The sequence below is a fragment of the Acartia tonsa genome, chromosome 6 (genome assembly GCF_053477335.1).
Source record: "Acartia tonsa isolate MP-2025a chromosome 6, ASM5347733v1, whole genome shotgun sequence".
Lineage (NCBI taxonomy): Eukaryota > Metazoa > Arthropoda > Copepoda > Calanoida > Acartiidae > Acartia > Acartia tonsa.
In genome coordinates, this window is record NC_137265.1 from 19,605,941 (window position 1) to 19,627,645 (window position 21,705).

Here is a 21,705-nt window from a genome sequence, read left to right on the forward strand (position 1 = left end):
GTGTTAAGATGGAACTTGGACTAAGTAGCTTTGGACAAAGTAGCCTAGGACAAAGTAGCTTCTGGAAAAAGTAGCCTCTAAGACAAAGTAGCATCTAGGACAAAGTAGCCTCGGGACATTTGCTAAAGAAAAGTAGCCTTCTAAGGAAAATAGGAAAATTTCTACACAGAAAGACCGGCATAAAGACAAGACAAAAAGACACACAAAATGACAATTAAACAGAAAGACATACAGACAGAAAGGAGGGCAGAAATTGTAAAAAATTTACAAAGTTGTTTAAAAGAATTAAAAATTGTAAATATCGCCCCATCACTTTTAGTAAAATCCACGATCCACTTTTTGTAAAAACTTCGAAATTATGATTATAAACAATTAGTCAATAAGTTTAGAAGTTAAACATTTATACATACTACATAGGTTAGGTTAGTTTCGGTTATAGATTAGGGGGCCGAGAGCTCCGGCCATAACCTTTATTAACAGAGGAGGCTACTTTTCTCAAGTTAATGCCCAATGGCTACTTTGTAATAGAGGCTATTTTGTCCGGAGGCTACTCTGTCCAAGGCTACTTTGTCTAAGATCCGTTAAGATTACCTACCCCAATGTTTGTTTTCAAAAAATATTTCTTAACAGAAATATATGAGCAGGGGTGTATATTCTGCACAAGATTCATTTTTTTCCCCTGTTGCAATTTTTTGTATTTTTTTCCCCTCCTAGTTTTTTCCAGCAAGAGGGGAGTAAATAGAATAAAATGCTTTCAGTCCTCTTAATCTTCAAATTTTTTTCCCCCCCAACCACATTTTTTATATTATTTTACTCCCCCCTATGCCGGGCCAATTTAAAAAATATACACCCCTGTATATAAGTGGTGGATTTTTTCCAGTCTTTGTAGTTTACAAATTTTACATTGTACAATATACATTTCTGTCTCTTGATGAATAAGCACCTAAAAACAACAACATTAATAATGATAATTTTATAGGTTTGTCTGAATGCTACCAGCAAACAAATCATAAAGAGACAGGGATATATATTATACAAATATATTGCCTTTTAAAATTATATACCTACTTTTTTAAATTTTACTCCTTATAATAAAGTAAAAGGATCCATGTCTGAGTGTCTGTACGGAGGTATCTCACTAACCGCTGAATCGAAATCAAATGGTTCGCCTTTACAGTGTGCCTTCTCATAGTTCCTGGGAAGGTTTATAACTATTTTGTGGGAGGGTACCGCCAACCTCCCAAGAGAAATCATCCCTAGAAAAAAAAAATCCCCCCCCCCCAAAAAAAAAAAACGTAGCTGTTAGTTTATTTTACAGTTATAAAATTATTGGGCATATTAAGTATAATATGATATTGAAATAAACAGGCTATACAAGTGAAGCTCCATTTAAATGTGTTATTTGTGGAAAAGAATTTGCAGTAAAACAAACTTATGTGAATCACTTGCCATGCCATGATGGACATATAACTTGTCAGATATGTGCCAAACATTTTTCAATTCATAGCAAACTAAAAAGACATCTAGCCACTCAACATGGCATGAAAATTGCTGGTGATTAGTTCAGATTATACCTTATCATCTAATTTTGTATTCAGGAAGTACCAAACCCAATAAGATTTTGGAAGAAAGATTATCAAGTCACCCATCCTCCATCCCAGCATTAAACCATCCAAATATGAAATATAAGCATCCAAACATCAAATACTATTCAGAAAATAATATTCCTGCCAAAGAAAATGCTTATGATCTAACTACTGATAAAACAACTTCTGAAGTTGCAATTCCTGAAAATCCTAATGTTGAAACAGAACCCAGAGAAGATATATCTGCTGCTAAAGTTGATCTAGAAGAAGCAAAGGCGGATGATTTCCCTCTGTTCTATGAGTGTCCTATTTGTGAGAGAAGATTCGTCCATCATGATTCTTTTGTTGCACATAAGGTTATAATCAAGCATGAATACAAACAAAATTTCTCTTTCTGGCTTTAAGTTTGAACTTTGAACACTACTTGTTTCAAACCAATAAAATTTTTAAAGAACCCAAAGTTTTAAGGCAAGTGATAAGATAACGGTTGTAAAACTTTGGGCACCAGTGTATTTTACAGTCTTATGTTCCCGTCCTCCCTAGATATGAATATTTTTTTTTCATTTTCTGGCACTTTTCAAAAAGATAATAGTAGCGTCTTATAAAAATGAAGCCCAATTATTATTCACTTTAAAATCCTTACCACACTTTAAAGATCTGATACAACTGCTTGATTGTGATATGATTTTAGAAATTTCATTCTGGACTTACAGTTTGTTCTATTTGTACTCATCCGGTAAGTTTTTTTTATTAGTTTAAACGTATTCGTATTTTTTTATATTAATTTGGAATATCGGTATCAGTGTATAAGATCGTCTTGGTTAATTTTACACGTGTAATTGAAAAGACTTAACATTGCTTTCGGAAAAATCTCGTTTCGCAGCCTGTAATGTAGATTTTTCGCGATATTCTTCATTTTACCACCAGCCTAAATAAGAAATGTATCTATTAACACATGTAAATGGACAAATTGGTGATATAAATAACAATAGGTAATATTAATCTATATTTTTTAATTCACTAATTTTATTTTTAGTTTTCAACGATTGGAACCTTGAACAGACACCTACGAATGGTTCATAAAATACCAATGAGAAGACATAAATAAGAAAAGAAACTGATCTGTTCTTTATCAAAATGTTTAAAAACTGTGATGATTCTTTCATGTACGAAGTTATTTATTTGTCATTAAATGACACTAATGCTAGATCTTTTCCTGTTTGTATTAAAATTTGCACATCTCATTTTTACTACTGTTTCGAATTCAAAGACCTAACAAAAAATATTAAAGGACAAACATACCTAGTTAATATCACATTTAAAACTTAATAATAGATGGAATTAACTCTAAACATATTTATTTCCAACGGATGAATATTGCCTATTATATTTTGACTTTGTGATATCCCTTCCATTTGTAATCCATATTAACTTAGATATCCACTTTTAGTTATCTATCATTAGATTTCTTTCGGTTCTGTCAGTGTTAACTGTTTTAAAGGGGGGGGGGGGGGGTTAATGCAACCATCTCGTAATCAGTGATTAAATGGCACTTAGAATTCGAATTTCGATCTGAACTTTTGCATGAGTAATCCTTGGAAGGTCTATTTTCCCTAAATCGAATAAAAAGTTGAAAAAGTAACGGCTAACGGCTGGCGGCTCAGCCGTTTTGCTTATTTTTGGATATCTATATTGCAAATTAGTCCACTACAAAACGCTATCAAACGGTTTTAGACGGTAGCTGTTGGTACTAGAAGTTTTAAAAATGGTTATTGCTATCATTCAACATGAATTAAACCAAAAATATGTATTAAAAAGTTGATTCCTACGTAATTAATTGATGATGAATTTACCCTGAAAATATGCAAAAAACGGCTAAACGGCTTAGCCGCCAGCCGTTACTTTTCCAACTTTTTGTTCAATTTAGGGAAAATAGACCTACCAAGGATTACTCATGCAAAAGTTCAGATCGAAATTCGAATTCTAAGTGCCATTTAATCACTGATTACGAGATGGTTGGATTAAAAAAAAAACCCTTTTATAAGTACCTTAATTATTATATTAATAAAGTTGTCTTATTTTAATTTTCAGATGGTAAAATGGAGGAAAATGATGAAGAGATTCCTCCTCTTGAGATTTCAACAAAATTAAAGGAAGGTTTCAATAATAAATTAACCAATCAAATATTTGTGTGTCTGCTATACAAGTTTATACTATTATCCTTTGGCGTATGAGTAACTTGATTTCTCTTAGAAAAGTAAGGATCTTAAAATAGATAAAAACACACTTTAAAGCACAATCATAATGATATCAGTCACTAGGATAGAGAAAGCCTTTGATACAAATAGAAAAACAAACATCCTACCTCTTCTTTATAAAGATTAACATTATTGAAACAAAAATCTTCAGGAATTGGTACCAGAACTAAAATCTTTTGTCACCACTTTAACTTGTAATATCTGCTATGATCCTTTTGTTAATCCTGTAAGTATATTATTCATTTACGTCTCGCTGATATCCAGGGGTGTATATTCTGACCAAGATTCATTTTTTCCCCTGCTGCAATTTTTAACCCCTCCCATTTTTTTTCCAGCAAGAATAGGGATAATATGGAAAAATGTTTTCAAAACTCTTTATTCTATTCATATAATCACCCCTCCCACATATTCTTTTAGATTTTTCACTAAAGAGGGGAGAAAAAATGGAAAAAAATGCTTTCAGTTCTCTTAATTTTTACATTTTTTTCCCCCTATCACATATTTTTTTTATTTTTCTAACCCCCACCTAATCTAGTATTTCTTATTTTTAAATTAAAAATTTCTGCTATTAAGCTAGCATTATATACTAAAGAAAGTCTAACTTGCTTACCTATTTTGTTCACATTATACAGTTTTGATGTATTTTTTAGGTACTAACAGGATGCAGTCACAGTTTTTGTAGTCTATGTATACGCAAATACCTTGTGTACAAACAACAATGTCCAGTCTGTGGAACTGAAACATCTGATGGACTTCTAAGGTATTAAGTTATTAAGGTAGTAGCTGACCTATTACTCATGTATTCCATCACGCAAGTATTTTACTCTTCTTTCCCCCCGTATATGCTTCTTGTTTAGGAGCAAAGCTACCTGTCTAAGCCGAAATGTACGTCTATTACTTTGTTTATTTATTTTGATATTTATTAATATTTCATATTATTTTTAGGAGTAACAAGGTGGCTTCGGAATGTTCAGACAACCTGAGAAACCTCGTCATCCGCTTAGAATCATTTATATCAGACAAAAGTATAAATACTAAAGTACAACCAATAAAAAGTATCAAAAACAAAGAACCTGAGAACAAAATAAACGAATCAGACAGTGAGAATGAGAATTTTGAACCTTACCAAGCAAAATCCAGGTCTTTGGAAAGAATAAAGTCCAATGTATCCACTCCATTGAAAGAAAATAATAGGAATGTTGTAGAAACTTTTGATGAGGGGACTAAAGTCAGCTACAGCACAAAAGATGAGCAACAGGGAAGTTCTGAAAAGAAAAAAGAGATAGATACGTCACAGGAAAATAAAATGACAATCTTGATACCATTTTTGTCAATTAGGAAGAGGCCACATTGGGCTGTTTATTATACTGGTCCCAAAGTTTTATAAGAACATTTTCTTATGTGTTGGCATACAACTTTGGGCACTTTTTTTGAATTTTGATTAGTTGGTTCAATAAGTTGAATGTCCAAAGGTTTCAACCACTTATTGTAATCTACATAAAGGCTAATTTTTCTTGACATCATAGGTAGGGGATGTACATCAATTTATAGGCCATTGTCTTATCCCTTTAGATCCCTGCATTTCAGTAGTGGAGTAGTAGCAATTAAAGCAGCCTAATATCATCCCCTGTAACCTTCCCTTAAATGTAGAACTCTATCGGATCATAATTTAGTAAGATCTTAACGGACAGACAAATAAAACATTTTACTTTGTAAAATAGGATCATATTAACTAATATTAATTTTAAAATGTCATTTCATTTTTATACTAGACTAAAACTGAATGTATGGTATGTAAAGTTCTAGTCCCAACTAAAAATCTAAATCTTCATCTAGATGCTTGTCTTAACAAAAGGTAATTTTAGTTTTCTTTTTTCATCTAACAATATTTTTAGGTAGTACCTAAATAAATTTTTTTTTAAGCTGGCGTGATACATTAAATTGTCACACAATGGTAATTTCGGTATTAGCTAGAATTTATAAAGAAAATCTAAACTTTCTTAGGTCGTAAAAGAAGTAATTTTTTTATGATTTTTTTACAAATCATTCTTTTCCTACCTAGGTATGCAATTAGTATTTAAGTGTGTATGGTTTGGTTATTTATTTCCTTTTAAACAAAGTTTAGAAGAACCAAAAATTAAGCCAAAAAGAGTAAATTAATGGTAATGGCTGGGGGACTGCCATTTACACATCCAGCAAATTGATTCACAGTGAATGTTTTTACGGCAAACTGAATTTTGATCATTTTTAGGCAATTGACGGAGAAGCCAGTAGTTAAACGAAAACCATTGCCTAAGTTGGTGTACAACATTCTCAAGGATTCCGACCTGAGAAAGAAGTGCAAGGAACTTGGACTGAATACCAAGGGGGATAGGAGACTACTGGTGAAGCGCCATCAGAAATATTGTATTATTTACAATTCAGAGTGTGATCTTCCAAATCCCAGGTAAATTAATACATTACTCCCATAGACGTCTAAAGGTGGGGTTAAAGGGTGTTTACCCCCCTCAAAAATTTGAAGCTACTCAATTTAACCCCACTTTAAAAAGTTTGGACGTCCCTGATAGCGCCATTATAGTTTTGAGTATCAAAGAAATAAATATAGTAACTATAAATCCCTAGGGTAAAGCGGGGCGAACTCGGTGTTTTTTTCGGTTTTTTGAACCTGCAAATCGTAAAAATTATTTTTTTTTAAATGGGACCAAGACCAGTAGAAAGATCTCGGAAAAGTCGATCAGGTCCTAAAAGGACGTAAACCTAGGACTTTGGAAAGTTTGTCAAAATTGATCTCTAAAACGGCACCGACTTCGCCCCGCCTTGAGGCGAAGTCGGTAGGGCATTTTCAAGCTTCGAAAAATCGATGACGTATTGATTTTATTACAGCATGCCCAAAAGGTAAAAGTTGCTAAATGTAATAAAGAGTATGCACAAAAAATTTTATTAAGATAGGTCAATTTTTTCTACCAAAAAAAATAATTTTTCCGAAGTACGCGAAATTTGACTTTTTTTTCGAAAATTTTTTTGATTATAAACATAAAAATACTACTAGAAAAAATAACTTTTTATGACTTTAAAGGCCTGATCCTTAAAATTCAGGCAATTTTGAATAGATTTGGCCAAAAAAAAAATAGTTCTATTAGCAAAATTTCCTAAAAAAATCAAGTTGAAAAAAAGAGAAAAGTTTGGCAAAATCTGTGGTCGATTTTCCAGCTTCAAAAAACCTATGACATATTGATTTAATTACAGCATGCCCTAAAGGTTAAAGTTGCTAAATGTAATAAAGAGCATTCACAAAAAAAATTATGAAGATCGGACAATTTTTTCTACAAAAAAAAATAAATTTTTTCTAAGTACGAGAAATTTGACTTTTTTTCTCGAAAATTTCACTTTTTTATATAAAATTGAAAAAGTTAGTATAAAAAGTGAAAAAACCGAATTCGCCCCGCTTCACTTTTAGTCGATTTAAGAAAAAACTATACAAGCTTTTTTAAAGTTTTAAACGGAAATGGATAGCCTATTAGATTCTTAATAAATCCCCTGAAGACGTCTAAGCTCTAGCTCTTACCAGTTTTTGTCCAACTTACCGTTTTTCCGACCGAAGCAAAAAAATCGAAAAAAAAATTTTTGTCGTCCGACTTTAAGATCCAATAAGTACCCTAAAAATTCATCTCACAAAAATTTCATTTGATACTTTTTTGTAGGCAATTTAATAAGGAACAAATTTGATTTTATGTTTTTTTCTGTCAGTCGATTAGAACATGGAGAAAAATGTCATTTAATGAAGGTGGTCAAAAAAATACCGACTTCACCTCAAAACCGAGATCGCCCCGCTTTACCCTAATCAGTAAATCAAAGCAATAAGACCACAGTGTACAATCAATCCGTCCATGTTATGAGTTACAACGTACACAATTGGTACAAAATTGCAGTTAATTTAAAAATATTTTTTTTTCATTCATATATAACTAGTCTGCTATAATAAGCCATGTCACTTGTGCCTTATTATTGCTTGTATTATAGGAGCAAATTTGAAATCCTGAGACAAGTAGAACGAGAAGAAGCTCTGGAAAAGAAAGGTTCAACTTCAAACGGTCCCGACATCCTTTTAAAGTTTGATAAAAATGCAGACTCCAAAGTCATCGAGGAAAAACAACGTGAATACATTCAAGCGAATAAATCCAGCTTCCAACAGCTGATCAGTCAGGCTAAAAATCCGCCAAAACTAACTTCTCATTCTACTGATGATGATGATTCTATTGATACCTCTAGTCAAGAAGAACAAGCTATAAATGTTGATACTCCGGATAGTTCACAACAGCCAGCAGAAACTGATAATTGTCAGAACTTTGAAAATAACGAAATAATGAGCACTCCACCTACTGCAATTAAAAGAAAGATTGACCCAGAAGTACAGTCGTTTTCTGCCAGTAAGAAACTTAAATCTGATTTTAGTTTGATCGAGTCTAGTTTCATCAACAATGACATATCAAGTCAGAAGGTAAATTTTTAATCTAATGTTTTCTGTTATAGCTTCCTTAATGTTAATTTACCTGAATGTTCTAGCATACCGCTGGAGTGGAAGGGGGACAATGGAATGTTAATTACTCTAATTATAAAAAGGTTTTCATATTCGCTGGCTTAACTACTTTATAGATTTTATTGGATTTATAGTATACTGTTACTGGTTGGATCATTAACCTGATAACCGGCTGATTTCTAATGCCGGATATCTTGTCAACACCGGATAACTGACCGATATCCTGTATTATAAATCAGCCGGACATCCGGTATCCGGATAGTTTCAATATTATCCGGCCAAACCGGATATTTGGCTCATCCCTAGTTTTTACCACTAATTGTAATCTACAGAAGGGTAATTTTGTGTCATTTGGTATGTGCATTTCGACCATTGTCTTTTCCCTTTATATCCCTGGCCGTTACATAGATGTTTCACTTGCTATCGGATCCCTTGAATACTCTTATTCAACTCAGCTGTACCATTATCTTTTCAATACTTTTTACACTTCAGACTCCAATAGAAGAACCCAGCAGAAGAACAGAAATAAGAAAGAATTCAGACAGTTCTACCAGAGTTAACTCCACATCTAAAGGAACTCCAAGTATCCAGGAATCTTTAGCCAAAGCTTTGAGTGTGGAGAAAACTATCCCGAAACAAGAATGTCCTGTTTGTAATACTAAGGTTCGTTTTACTTTACTGCTTTTTCAAAGACCACAAAAGTATGTTGATGGGAGGAGGGAGGGGGGATATTTGTAATACTAAAATTTGTTTTACATTGCTTCCATGTCAAAGAGCACAGATTTAGAAAAGAGAGCACATTATTTTTAATAAGGTGGAGGCGTGCCGCGTATGACACAATCAGTTTTAATTATTAAGATATCTTTTCTTACAATACAGTTTTCTAAGTAGCATTTAATCAAATGGTGATTTGGCTCAATTTGTAACATTAAAAAGTAATGAAAATGGTTGAATTATCAATTTTGTACCTACCAATTTTAATGTGTTTTTTTTATCAATCTTAATCGTTCTTTTTTATTTAGGTTGCTGAAAGATATCTAAATATTCACCTTGACAAATGCCTAAGGTACAATTTGTTAATATTTGGTTTTGATAAGTAATATGTACTTTGTAATATTTTTGCTCATTTGATTATATCCTTATGAAATGTAATGAAGAAAGATGATTAAGCCAGTGAAAAAAAATACAGTCTTTAAGCATTTTATTGTTGTGTAATCATGGATGTCCAAGAAGAGGGGGGGGGGGGGTTAAGGGCTTTTACTTCTCTTCCCTCATTAAAAAAAGCTAGGACGTCCATTTGTGCAACAACATTTGGGAATAGTCCCTTTCGTAACATCGCCCCATAAGGGGCGATTCTCCGTATTTTTGTAATGGCTTTTTATAGGTTATTTTAGGTTAGGTTAGGTGATTTCCCTACAGGGTTAGGTAATTGGCCCCGCAGGGGCTAGAAATAGGAGAAAAGCTACTGTGAAAATACGAAAAATCGCCCCATAAGGTGCGATGTTACGAAAGGGACTATACCCCAACATTTTTTTAGTTTATTTAATTTAGAAAGTTGTTATTTTTGTATATGATATGCTGTTTATAGATAAAAATTGAACTTGATTCAGGGACAACGAGCCAGATCCTAGTCCTGTACTCAAAAAGAAACAATCCACAAAACGGCCAACAAATGCCAAAGCCCAAAAAGGAAAGGGGAAGCCAAAGTTTGCCTCAGTATTCACCACAAGCGAAGAAGATACAGAAACAGACGAGGACGACTTTTCACTTCCTCCGTCACCTCCCCCAAGAAGGGCTGGGGCAAAGGGGGGTAAGAGAAAGGCATGCCAGGCTGTTCTTGATATTGATTCCGATTCTGAGGTAATTTTATTGTTTCACAAATCGGTCTTAGTTATTATAAATATTTTAGCAATAAACATTTATTAGGTACATACTTAAAAATATAAGAACTTTAGTAAATTTCCAGACAAAAATATGCAAGCATTTATTGATTTTTGCAGGGATCTATTAATTTACTTGGAAACGAGATGGATGATATTGATGATGAACAGGAGGAGATTTCTATTGATGACAATGTTGATTATAATAGTAAATATGATGAAGAATTGGTCATCAGCTCCCAGAACTCCTCTCATATTGTCATGGAACCATCATTGACGGATCTTCTTAGCATGGGACTTGGTAGTAAAGCTACAGGTAAAATGAATTTCAATATGTCAACTTTTTACTTAAAAATCGTTGCTACCCGTGACAGTTAACTGATTATTTAATTGTAAAACTTTGGCAAAGTTTATTTTCAAATCAAAAACTTTTTGTATGTTTAAATACCTAATATTTTATGTTTTTAGATTCTGACCCAAATGAATCAAGAGAGTATACCAATCCTATGAAAGAGAAATCAGATGACAACCTTGACGCTCCTGACAATCATGAACTGGATAAGACAGTGAGAGAGGAAGATGAGATCATTCCCTCATCAAATGGACTTGATCAATACACTGATCATTTCTCACAAGTATGTAATACATCAATTAGAATGTCATAATTTAAACTTTTTGTAAACATTGATTACTTTGTCTGTCAGTTAGTCAGTCCGTAAAGCTTAGGGAAAAATGTGATTTTTCGGCTCCTATTAAAGATAAAGACAGCTGGAATTTTCAAAAAGATTCTCCTGACATATGCACAGTAATCTTTACAGTTTTTTGTCCGTCTGCCCCGTTCTATCATGCTTCAAAAGATGTAAGCGTGGTTTTTTTAAGCTTTGTGATTTTTTGCATGTTATCTCTCTTTTTTCATTGTTATGAGAACTGAACATCTGCTCAATAACTCACTTTGTTTGTTTGTCCATTTCATGATTTTTTTTGTACTTTTGATGATTTTTGCTACTTATGGATGTTGTCATCCTTGTATTACAAACTACCTGAAAATCAAACAAATACCTGAAAGTCATTTTTATAGACGATTTAAAGAGAGATGAAAAGCAGGTTAATATTACCGCACCTTGATGACTGGTAGAGAATTTTTGCTACTATTAAAATGCTGTAATTTTAGGCAAGTTATATTGATGATGACTCTGACGACATGTTTGAGGACAGGGATGACAAGGATGAAACAATCAACCAACACATTGATAACCTCACTGACAAATATTTCCAAGACACTCCTGTCAAGGATAATCCAGTAGCAGGTACAAGCAAACAAAATGTAAAAACAAACAACCAAACAACTTCCATAAGACAGCCATACTCAAAAGCATTCAAGACCAAATTAGAATTGTTTCAAACAGCCTCTGAGTTAATGGAAAAGCATAGCAAGAAGAACCTGAGAAAAAGTACATCCACTGATGAAGATGTTGAGGATAAAGTGAATAAAAATGGTGCCACAAGGGTCAGTGCTAGGCTAACAAGAGCAAGAGGCAAGCGTTCAAACAAAAAATAGTTTGTACAACATTGAAAACGGGAGTTGTGAATCAATAATTTTCAGCTTTATATTTATAAAAAAAAACACATCTTCAATTTAAAATTTTCTTCAACTGTTTGACACAATTTTTTTTGTTCTTACATACCTATTTACTGTAAGTATTTACAACAAGATAGAAATTCACGCAGTAAAGTGATTTTATATATCATTGCGGTTTTTTGCTGACATTGAGTAAAAATAAAATTTGACTTTCAATCTTTAGTTTTGTTATACTTAATACTTGGAAACAAAATATTATAGGTAACTATTCTTTACCTATTACTTCCAAAAATATAATTAAATGATATGTAAGATTTTTTGCCAACCATTAAAAGGGTACGAGAAATATGTCAATGGAAGATCAAAATTGTATTTTTTTCTTTTCATTTACTTTACATGAAAATAATTGTTAGTTTTCCAAATCAAACAGCATAAATTACCGGGCTCAGTGTATTTACTCAGACATTTTGAATTAAAAATTATCAAATTATCCACCATTGACCTATCACCGCTTCCCTGTAAAGAACAGTTACGCTTATTTACTGTGATGTAATACCATAAATATGTTTGTGAGTTTATAACTAACAAAGGAATTAATTCTAGAAGAAAAAAAAACACTGCGATTTCAGCTGTTTTTGGTTGGCTACCTTAGCAATTACGAAAACAGTCTCCTAAAATCAGCTTAATTACGCATTATTTTATTCCAAATAAATTCCGTTGTTGAATACAGCATGTAGCATCCTATCTCGTGTATTTTTATGTATATGAAAATTACCTATTATGTAAAATATTCGTGTGAAAAATTCATGTAATACTCTCTTATAAATAACTTAACTATAAGAAAATTATAATAAAGAAAAAAGTATGAATCGTTGTTTTTTTTTTGTTGCGCTGTTACTCTGCCAGTCTTGGTATTAGCAAGTTGTCGGTGTTTTATACTTTTAGGGTCACTCCGTCTGGTCATAACGTACAACGCATAACACTTAAAACCATTACCTAAATCCATTTATTACTTTTTTTAATGATACAGTGATCTTATTTAACTTATACAAGAAATATTGATTCCTAGGACGCTTGGGCATCAAGTTATGAGCGAAGCATCTCTATAATTAGGTCTTATTTGAGTAATTTAATAACGTCTTTGCGTTTAGACTTTTAAATATTTAATGTATTGTTTCTCTTATTAGTTTATGTTGTTTAAAAATCTCAATACTTTTGCTTTTATGGATATTGTCATCCTTGTTTTAACATACTTTGATCATGTATGTTGATAATTGTTGATTTTCTGGCGTCTGAAAATTAAATCTAGAAAGCTACAAATGGATTTTAGGCATTCAAGCGCCATATTCAAAGGTTGTGGCAAATGAAGATTGTGTGTCACCTGTGACATTCTTGAAAAGACATACTTGAAGCCCTGCTCTATTAAGTCATGAAAAGGAAAAGTAAAGGAGAACCATCGGTTGGCGAGATCCTTCGGGACAGACAGACAGGCACAGATCCTGCTACTTTTTTATAAGGGTAAAAAGATATCTAAATAGAAAACTAACTTGTGATTCACGAGGAGTAGAGCTAAGCATTATAAAACACACAGTGCTTGTTCAAAAACAAAAATAAATTAAATTTCTTTTTATTATTTCATCTAAAATACATAATAAATAAATATACAATTAGATAAACGACTAGATAAGTAATGACTAATTAAGAAAATCAGGTTTAGACAGCGAAGGAATATGTTATCTAAAGAAAAACTATATTGCCATTAACGATACATGCTTTTTATAGATATCTAAAATAATAAATCATAAGATTAAAACCAGTTTTATGATTTTTATTTTAATATTCATAAAAATTTTTCTGTTCATGAGTTTTCAGCATTTCTGAAAACTGGTTCTAATCCAGAGGATTTTAATCGGTTTCGAAGCCTTACTGTAAATTCATATTAAGCATTTTAAAATAAAGAGGCAAATTAGGTTTTCTTCAGATATTATATAATTACCTTTATAAGTTTGAAAACGAGTTTAAACAATGATATACCTATCTATTTTGATACCAAATATTCAAAGAAAAACACTTAAAAAAATTACATGTATGTATACTTTTAAAGAAATACTTAAGTATATTAATTTCATATTCTTAAAATTCCATTGTTAGATTTCCATTGTCTTTTATTTGATTATTTATTCCATTTAACGTTTAAATTCTTTAACTAGAGCTAAGACAATTTAAAGTGACGCAGATACTCTATTATGTGGCTTTGGTTTGTCCGTCGTGAGACATTTTACAGTATGCGGTGCAGATTTTATTTTTGCAAGCAAACGTTATACACAAACTTTGTCCTAAGATATTTATTAATGGATGTAGTATATCCGTGGATATTTTGACAGGGGAAAAATTGTCGTCAATTTAGTTTGCTATCTTGGAACTTTTTTTTGGTCAGTTGGTTCATCCAGTAGGATGGGATGAGGTAAAGGGGGATATTGTTATTTTAGCCCACTGCGTGTTTCAATTTATTAAAGAACATGAAAATCTAGTGTAAAATCCAGGTAATAATATATCCTGTGATATATTATGTATTGCTGTGAAAGAGTTTACTGTTTATTTATTTAGTTTTTGCTGCGCTACTTGTAGACAAATATGTCCATGTTTGATGAAACCTAAAATATTCTTTAGCACACATTCTAACAAGCATATATATTTTTTGGTAGATATTCAATATTAATATGTCTTTTTCATATAATTTCACTTTTAGATGAGCTTTTTTGTCTTTTGTCGGTAAAATTCACGTTGATAATGATAAAATTTTATAAAATAATATATAATGACTAGAAATAAAAATAGAATAGAGTTAGATTCCAGATATTTTGTAGATTCTAGAATGAAGGAGGTAATAATATGAAAAAAGTCTACGTGTAATTAGTTAACTTAAATGATATACTGAAAGATTTATATGATCATGTTTTACCACCCTTGTCCTTATCATTCAACTGTGATATCACTAAAGAATCGTTTGTTTTAGAAACCTAATTATGTCGATGATGGAGATGAAACAACTGGTGGCTTCTCGTCCTGCTGCGTGACCGCCAGCTGCAAACCTGGCACAAGTGAAGAGTTGAGAGCAGCCGCGGTGCTGCTTATAATACTGGTCGATAGTGACGCGGCCGTCAGACTCGTGGAGGCGGAAGAGAAAGGACTTGTGCTCCCGCCGGGGGGAGGCGGTAACAGGGGATTGGTCAATCTTGGGAAAAGTGTGGAGGGTAGTCGAGCCGTTGCATCCTGCCCGCCGCTGCCGGGAAATTGGAACGGTGAGGCGCCAGCCGCCGGCGGAAGGCCGAGCGGCGTTGGTGTTGGTAAACAAGGGACTGGCACTCCAGCTGTGTGGGATAAATATGTTACTAACTTGCGCAGCTCTTCTATAGCGTTGCTCTGCATTAGAATGTAGTTCTTGGCCAGCAGAAGGGTGGCAATTTTGCTCAGCTTACGCACCGAGGGCGAGTGAGCGTAGGGTATCACATTCCGCAGGTCGTCCATTGCGTCATTTAGATCATGCATGCGGCGTCGTTCCCGCGCGTTTATACTCAGACGTTGGATCTGTAACATCAATGCTAAAGTAAATTTTTTGAACAAAAAAAAGTTGTTTGGTTTTGGCGTTTGTTGTGAGTTTATTTTTGGCTTGAAGTTTACAAGATTTTTTTGGCAAAATGAGAGAGATGGGACGAAAATCTCTCCCTCTACATCATACTTTTTTTAGGATGTAGAATAGGAGAAAAAGGTGAATATCAAAAAATTCTTGTAACTTGGCCTTTAAACAAAAAAAGCATATTCCTCCGAATTATTTCTAAAAATGTGTTCACTTTTATATTTCAAAAAATGTAAACAAAAATTCATAATAAAATAAAAAGGAATTATGCAAAATGCGGGATTACCCTTTTAGCATCAAGATCCTGAATTTTTCCGCCGCCGCCAGATTTGTCTCGCCTCCGTCCGCCACCGCCACGGGACTCGAAACTGTCAGAACTGAATCTGGAACTGTCTTTGTCACTTCCTGAAAACATTTACCCAATTAATACGCCGTTTTAAATTTCAAAATTTGGACAATTGTGTAAACGGAAAAATATTAAAAACAACCACTGACTTAAAGTTTAAAAAACAGCCTTAAATCATTCTGGAAACTATGTTAAGCTTCCATTAAATTGTTACCTCAATCGTTTCGGCGAGCTCTTAACGACAAACTGAAATACTTACTACTTTACATTTTAGGAGATTTTATGAAATCATACATTATTTTTCATTTGTTTAACTAATAGGTATTAAGCTAATATTATATATTAGTCAAAAAATTTGTTGGTCTCTCTTTTTGTTTCAGCAAAAAAAAACTAATATTTGAAGCCTGTTAGAAATTCACTCAACCTTTCTCAATATTTGGAAATAAATTCAAATAATTGCTTCCAACCCAAGAGAAATTATTAATATAAGAAAATAAATTTTCAAATATAAGATCTAAACTTTAAAAATAAATACCTATAGGTTTTTGTATTCATTAATAAACACATATTTACATATATATATAAGATATTAATAAGAATTCTTTAATAATTATTAGCATTTGCTATTAAGTAGAAACGTTTTTTTTATACATATCAAGTTAGACGTATCAATAGTGTCAATTTAATCAAAACCTTAGTTAATTTTATGTAATAAACTAGTTATTTATCGCATCGTATTACAGACAGCTTTCCGCTGATAGCAAAATGAAAAAAAAATAAAATAATTTTTGTTTTGTCAGCCCTGATAGGCTGACGGCCCGTGCTAACAAAACTGGCATTGATAATATGATTTTTAATGTATTACTAGTAGAAAATTGTCTACAGTAAGATACTATACATTATTTTTCATATGGCTCAGAACCGGTTAAATCCAGCGGATATTAATCGGTTTCAAAGCCATACTGGACCATAAAGATTACCTGGAGACCAAACTCTGCCAATATCTGAAACATTTATTTCATCCTCTTCTATTTGTTCTTCTTTAGTGGAGGTTGGTTGTACAGTTTCTTCATTCTACGATAATTATAGAGTTGATCCGCGCTATTCAAGATTTTTTTGTTATTCAGCTAAATAAATGAGCATACAGAAGGGGGATGTATCCTACCCATGGCAAAATTAAGATGGGTGTTTACACCCCCATTAAACATCCAGGTTGGGTGTCAAGTTAAAAAAGTAATAACCCCTTGAATTTTTTTGGTGTGTAAAAATTTTGAATACTGTTTGGATGTATAAGAACTATTCCTGTGCGACATTTGTTTCCAAAAACTAGAGTTTATGACGATTCTAACGGTATGCATGAAATTTTTCTACTATCAACACAAGCCGCGCAATTTGAATTTTAAGAATGTATGCATTTTTAAAATTGGTCATTGTTCATTTAATCTTTAAAAATAGGCACTTTGGAATAACCGGTTTTTAAGGCATATTTTGTTAAAAACCATAATATATTTTTTCTGTTACAAAATGCCCCAAGACAATGATAAAATGAGATATTAAATTTATGTCAATGTTAAGTGGTTTAAATTAAGCAATACTTTTGTTTTTAAAAAAACACCCTGTGGAAAGTGTTGTTGATTTAACTTAAACCACTAAAACACCGCTCTCATTTTCAGATTTTTTTAAAATCCCATATTTCTAGCTCCTTCAGGGGTTTCTAGCCCTGCGGATCCATTTTTTATATATTCTTCTATAAACCAAAGTAGATTTTTAAAAATTATCATTGTTTTGATTTACAATTTGGCCCTTAAAGTTATTAAAACCAACCTGAAATTCCTTGAGACCAGCTAGCCTCGCTATGGAATAAGTAGATGGTGTTGTTGGGAATCTTGTTGAGTCCGGAGACGATGGGGTTGGTCGGAATAAGCTTGGTCGAGAGTTGGGTAGCAGAAATTGGGGTGGTAGAAACGCCCGTGGTCCTCCGGGGTATAGTTGAGTGTCCATTCTTATTTTGCTGTTTTTTTTTCTAGTATTATTTTAAGTCATAACTGTTTTCACCTAAAATAAAATTATTTTTTTTTATATATTTACATAGTAAAGCTGGTCTTGATCTTTGGTTTAAGAATATAAATTACTTTCATTCAATTATCATTATTTTTTTTCATATTGGAACAATAAAGATTATTGCAAATGACTTGTAATAATTCTATTTCTTTCTATGATTCTATTTTCCTAAATTCTATATTTTGATTTTATCCTTTTGATAATTTTGATTTAAAAAATTTGAGGATAATTTTAGGTAAAATGTTTAAAGTATTTTTAGCGGCAAATTCTTGTAATAGTTGTAGCAGTACAAAAAAAAATTTTGCATCTAATTTCAATATATCATGTTTTGGAGCAAAGTAGTTATTTTAATAAAAATAGTTTTTAAAAATTTCTAACTGAAAATTAAATGAAAGCTTTACGAAAATATGTTTGTTCATAAAAAATACCATATTAAAAATAATTTTCTTAGATTAGCGGTTCAAAGTATTTGAGTAAATCTAAGGCAAACGTTATTTTGGTTGCTTTGTTAACAATTAATTATCACTGCAATAGTTAAAATAATATTACCTTAGTTGCATCCAAATTGTTCATCTTTTTTTTACTTTAATGTTTTTTTTAAACCTAAACTTAGGACATTTCACTTTATTAATGTTTTATTTTCACTAAGGTTCAATGATAATTAATATAGTATATCAAAATATGTTGTTAAAATGTTACAAGCAAGGGATGTATATTAACTAAATGCTAATATGTGTACCATGTGTGTATGTGTATGCCCCTGTATGTCACTGACTGAACCTATCTGGTCCAGTGGTGTGTGTGTGTGTGTGTGGTTAGTATGCACCATGTTGAGACCATAACCATATACAAGACACCACACATAACCCTAGTAATCTCAAAACGTGTAAGTAAGCAATTAACATTTTTTTTGGCTTACTTAAATGTGCCACTGTGCCATTTTTGTGGTAAATTACTGATAAGCCATAAAGAATACTAATTGCTTACTTATATCAGCATTCTACAACAATTTGGTCTTACTTGTGAGATAAAAGAGGGTGGAGTAAATAAATACTCAGTCATTTACAGTAAAAGTGGCTTATATAAGTTGAAGTGAAGAAAAAGAAGGAGGAGTAATAGTTAATCCCTTCCTTCCTGTAAGCAGTTTATGAAAAAAAGAGAAGATTTGGCTGATATAAGCCAAATAAGCAACAAATGTGATTGATTGCTTGTAAGTAATTTATCCAAAAATTGCATGATTTGGTATATAAGCCAAATAAGCATTTATTGTGATTGATTGCTTGTAAGTAATTTATCAACAAATTGGATGATTTGGTATATAAGCCAAATAAGCATTTATTGTGATTGATTGCTTATAAGTAATCTATCAAAAAATTGTATGATTTGGTATATAAGCCAAATTAGCAATAAATGTGATTGATTGCTTATAAGTAATCTATCAAAAAATTGCATGATTTGGTATATAAGCCAAATTAGCAATAAATGTGATTGATTACTTATAAGTAATTTATCAAAAAATTGCATGATTTAGTAAATAGGCAATAAATGTGATTGATTTCTTGTAAGTAATTTATCAAAAATTTGTTTTATTTGGTATATAAGCCAACTAAGCAATAATTTTTATTGATTGCTTGTGAGAAATTTAATGAAAATTGCATAATTTGGTATATAAGCAAAATAAGCCTTTATTGTGATTGACTGCTTGTAAGTAATTTATGAAAAAATAGCATGATTTGGTATATAAGCCAAATAAGCAATAATTTTCATTGATTACTTATAAGTAATTTATCAAAAAATTGCATGATTTGGTAAATAAGCCAAATGAGCAATAAATATGATTGATTGCTTGTAAGTAATTTATGAAAAAATAGCATGATTTGGTATATAAGCCAAATAAGCAATAATTTTCATTGATTACTTATAAGTAATTTATCAAAAATTGCATGATTTGGTAAATAAGCCAAATAAGCAATAAATGTGATTGATTGCTTCTAAGTAATTATAAAAAAAATAGCATGATTTGGTAAACAAGCCAAATAAGCAATAAATGTGATTGATTGCTTACAAGCAATTTGTGAAAAAATTGCATGATTTGATATATAAGCCAAATAAGCAATCAATGTGATTGATTGCTTATAAGAAATTTATCAAAAAAATACCAGCAATCACCACTTTTTTATAACTCTTAATGGTTGATTATTAACTATATTTTAAATTAACAGAAGATATTACTTAGAAACCTATTGTTTGGCTTATATACCAAATCATGCATTTTTTTGATAAATTACTTATAAGCAATCAATCACATTTAGTGCTTATTTGGCTTATATACCAAATCATGCATTTTTTTGATAAATTACTTAGAAGCAATCAATCACATTTAGTACTTATTTAGCTTATATACCAAATCATGCCATTTTTTCATAAATTACTAACAAGCAATCAATCACATTTATTGCTTATTTGGCTTATATACCAAATCATGCTACTTTTTGATAAACTACTTACAAGTAATCAATCACATTTAATGCTTATTTGGCATATTTACCAAATCATGCAATTTTTTGATAAATTACTTATAAGCAATCAATTACATTTATTGCTTATTTGGCTTATATACCAAATCATGCAATTTTTTTCATAAATTACTTATAAGAAATTGATTGATTGATTGATTAGCCATAGTTTCCTAGTGTTTGGAACAAGTAGTCATGGAGTTGGCTGAGAAACTTTTGTATAGCCACTAGGGCTATCAAGCTCCACGTTCAAGCACATTATGACTTGACCTGCTATATCATGAGAGCTACACATTATTACCTCACCCTTGCCGAGTATGGCAGGTGTCCCAAATTAAGTCAACCAGATGAAGTTGCCTGAATGTATTCAACTGAGTAATTAGAGTTGCCACATGGGGACTAGAACTTGAATTCTCGTCACCATAACTCAATGCATTACCACTGAGCTATGACACCCCTTACTTATAAGCAATCAATCACATTTGTTGCTTCTTTGGCTTATATACCAAATCATAAAATTATATCATAAATTACTTATAAGCAATGAATCACATATATGCTTATAAACCAAATTATGCAATTTTTGGATAAATTACTTATAAGCAATCAATCACATTTATTGCTTATTTGGCTTATATACCAAATCATGCAATATTTTCATAAATTACTTACAAGCAATCAATTACATTTATTGCTTATTTGGCTTATTTACCAAATCATGCAATTATTTGATAAATTACTTATAAGTAATCAATGAAAATTATTGCTTATTTGGCTTATATACCAAATCATGCTATTTTTTCATAAATTACTTACAAGCAATCAATTACATTTATTGCTTATTTAGCTTATTTACCAAATCATGCAATTTTTTGATAAATTACTTATAAGTAATCAATGAAAATTATTGCTTATTTGGCTTATATACCAAATCATGCTATTTTTTCATAAATTACTTACAAGCAATCAATAACATTTATTGCTTATTTACTAAATCATGCAATTTTTTGATAAATTACTTATAAGTAATCAATGAAAATTATTGCTTATTTGGCTTATGTACCAAATCATGCTATTTTTTTAAAAATTACTTACAAGCAGTCAATCACAATAAAGGCTTATTTTGCTTATATACCAAATCATGCAATTTTTGTTAAATTTCTCATAAGCAATCAATGAAAATGATTGCTTTGTTGGCTTATATACCAAATAAAGCAATTTTTTGATAAATTACTTACAAGTAATCAATCACAATAGTTTTGCAATCAAAGGGTTGGTTATCTGATGCGATTGAGTGGGTTACAT

At 31.6% G+C, this 21,705-nt stretch overlaps 3 protein-coding genes across 4 annotated transcripts in view; 2 read left to right on the top strand and 1 right to left on the bottom strand.

Moving 5' to 3' along the window:
* Positions 1-3,678, top strand: part of LOC145322034 (uncharacterized) — a 6,908-nt gene extending 3,230 nt beyond the window's left edge. The window contains exons 7-10 of one of the 2 annotated variants that reach the window (XR_013880494.1): positions 980-1,017; positions 1,365-1,942; positions 2,278-2,322; positions 2,623-3,678. Coding sequence is in view for 1 of the 2 variants with exons in the window: in XM_080163781.1 (XP_080019907.1) it covers positions 1,599-1,942; positions 2,278-2,322; positions 2,623-2,694 (461 nt within the window). In the remaining variant the exon portion in view is untranslated. The remainder of the gene's footprint in view (positions 1-979; positions 1,018-1,364; positions 1,943-2,277; positions 2,323-2,622) is intronic. The other variant, XM_080163781.1, reaches the window with a different exon arrangement.
* On the top strand, positions 3,625-12,709 carry LOC145322032 (uncharacterized). The gene is made up of 13 exons (XM_080163779.1): positions 3,625-3,737; positions 3,994-4,070; positions 4,495-4,604; positions 4,790-5,139; positions 5,615-5,699; positions 6,096-6,290; positions 7,865-8,342; positions 8,874-9,044; positions 9,404-9,447; positions 9,992-10,241; positions 10,382-10,577; positions 10,730-10,896; positions 11,433-12,709. Exons 1-13 carry the CDS (start codon positions 3,686-3,688, stop codon positions 11,817-11,819), a joined length of 2,562 nt encoding a protein of 853 aa, XP_080019905.1. The 5' UTR covers positions 3,625-3,685; the 3' UTR covers positions 11,820-12,709.
* A 1,750-nt stretch (positions 12,710-14,459) lies between these two features.
* On the bottom strand, positions 14,460-17,874 carry Oli (basic helix-loop-helix family member olig). The gene is made up of 4 exons (XM_080165728.1): positions 17,648-17,874; positions 16,804-16,897; positions 15,764-15,882; positions 14,460-15,428 (listed from the first exon to the last, which is right to left on the bottom strand). The coding sequence occupies exons 1-4, from the start codon at positions 17,822-17,824 to the stop codon at positions 14,865-14,867; spliced, it is 954 nt and encodes a 317-aa protein (XP_080021854.1). The 5' UTR covers positions 17,825-17,874; the 3' UTR covers positions 14,460-14,864.
* Between the last annotated feature and the right edge of the window lie 3,831 nt (positions 17,875-21,705).

Coding starts and splice junctions, on each gene's coding strand:
- LOC145322032 (XM_080163779.1), top strand. CDS start 3,686: ATGGAGGAAAATGATGAAGAGATTCCTCCTCTTGAGATTTCAACAAAA. Junction 3,738..3,993: donor TGAGATTTCAACAAAATTAA/AGGAAGGTTTCA, acceptor ACAAAAATCTTC/AGGAATTGGTACCAGAACTA. Junction 10,578..10,729: donor ACTTGGTAGTAAAGCTACAG/GTAAAATGAATT, acceptor TTATGTTTTTAG/ATTCTGACCCAAATGAATCA.
- Oli (XM_080165728.1), bottom strand. CDS start 17,824: ATGGACACTCAACTATACCCCGGAGGACCACGGGCGTTTCTACCACCC. Junction 15,883..16,803: donor TGGCAGAGTTTGGTCTCCAG/GTAATCTTTATG, acceptor AAATGTTTTCAG/GAAGTGACAAAGACAGTTCC. Junction 15,429..15,763: donor AGGATCTTGATGCTAAAAGG/GTAATCCCGCAT, acceptor TTGATGTTACAG/ATCCAACGTCTGAGTATAAA.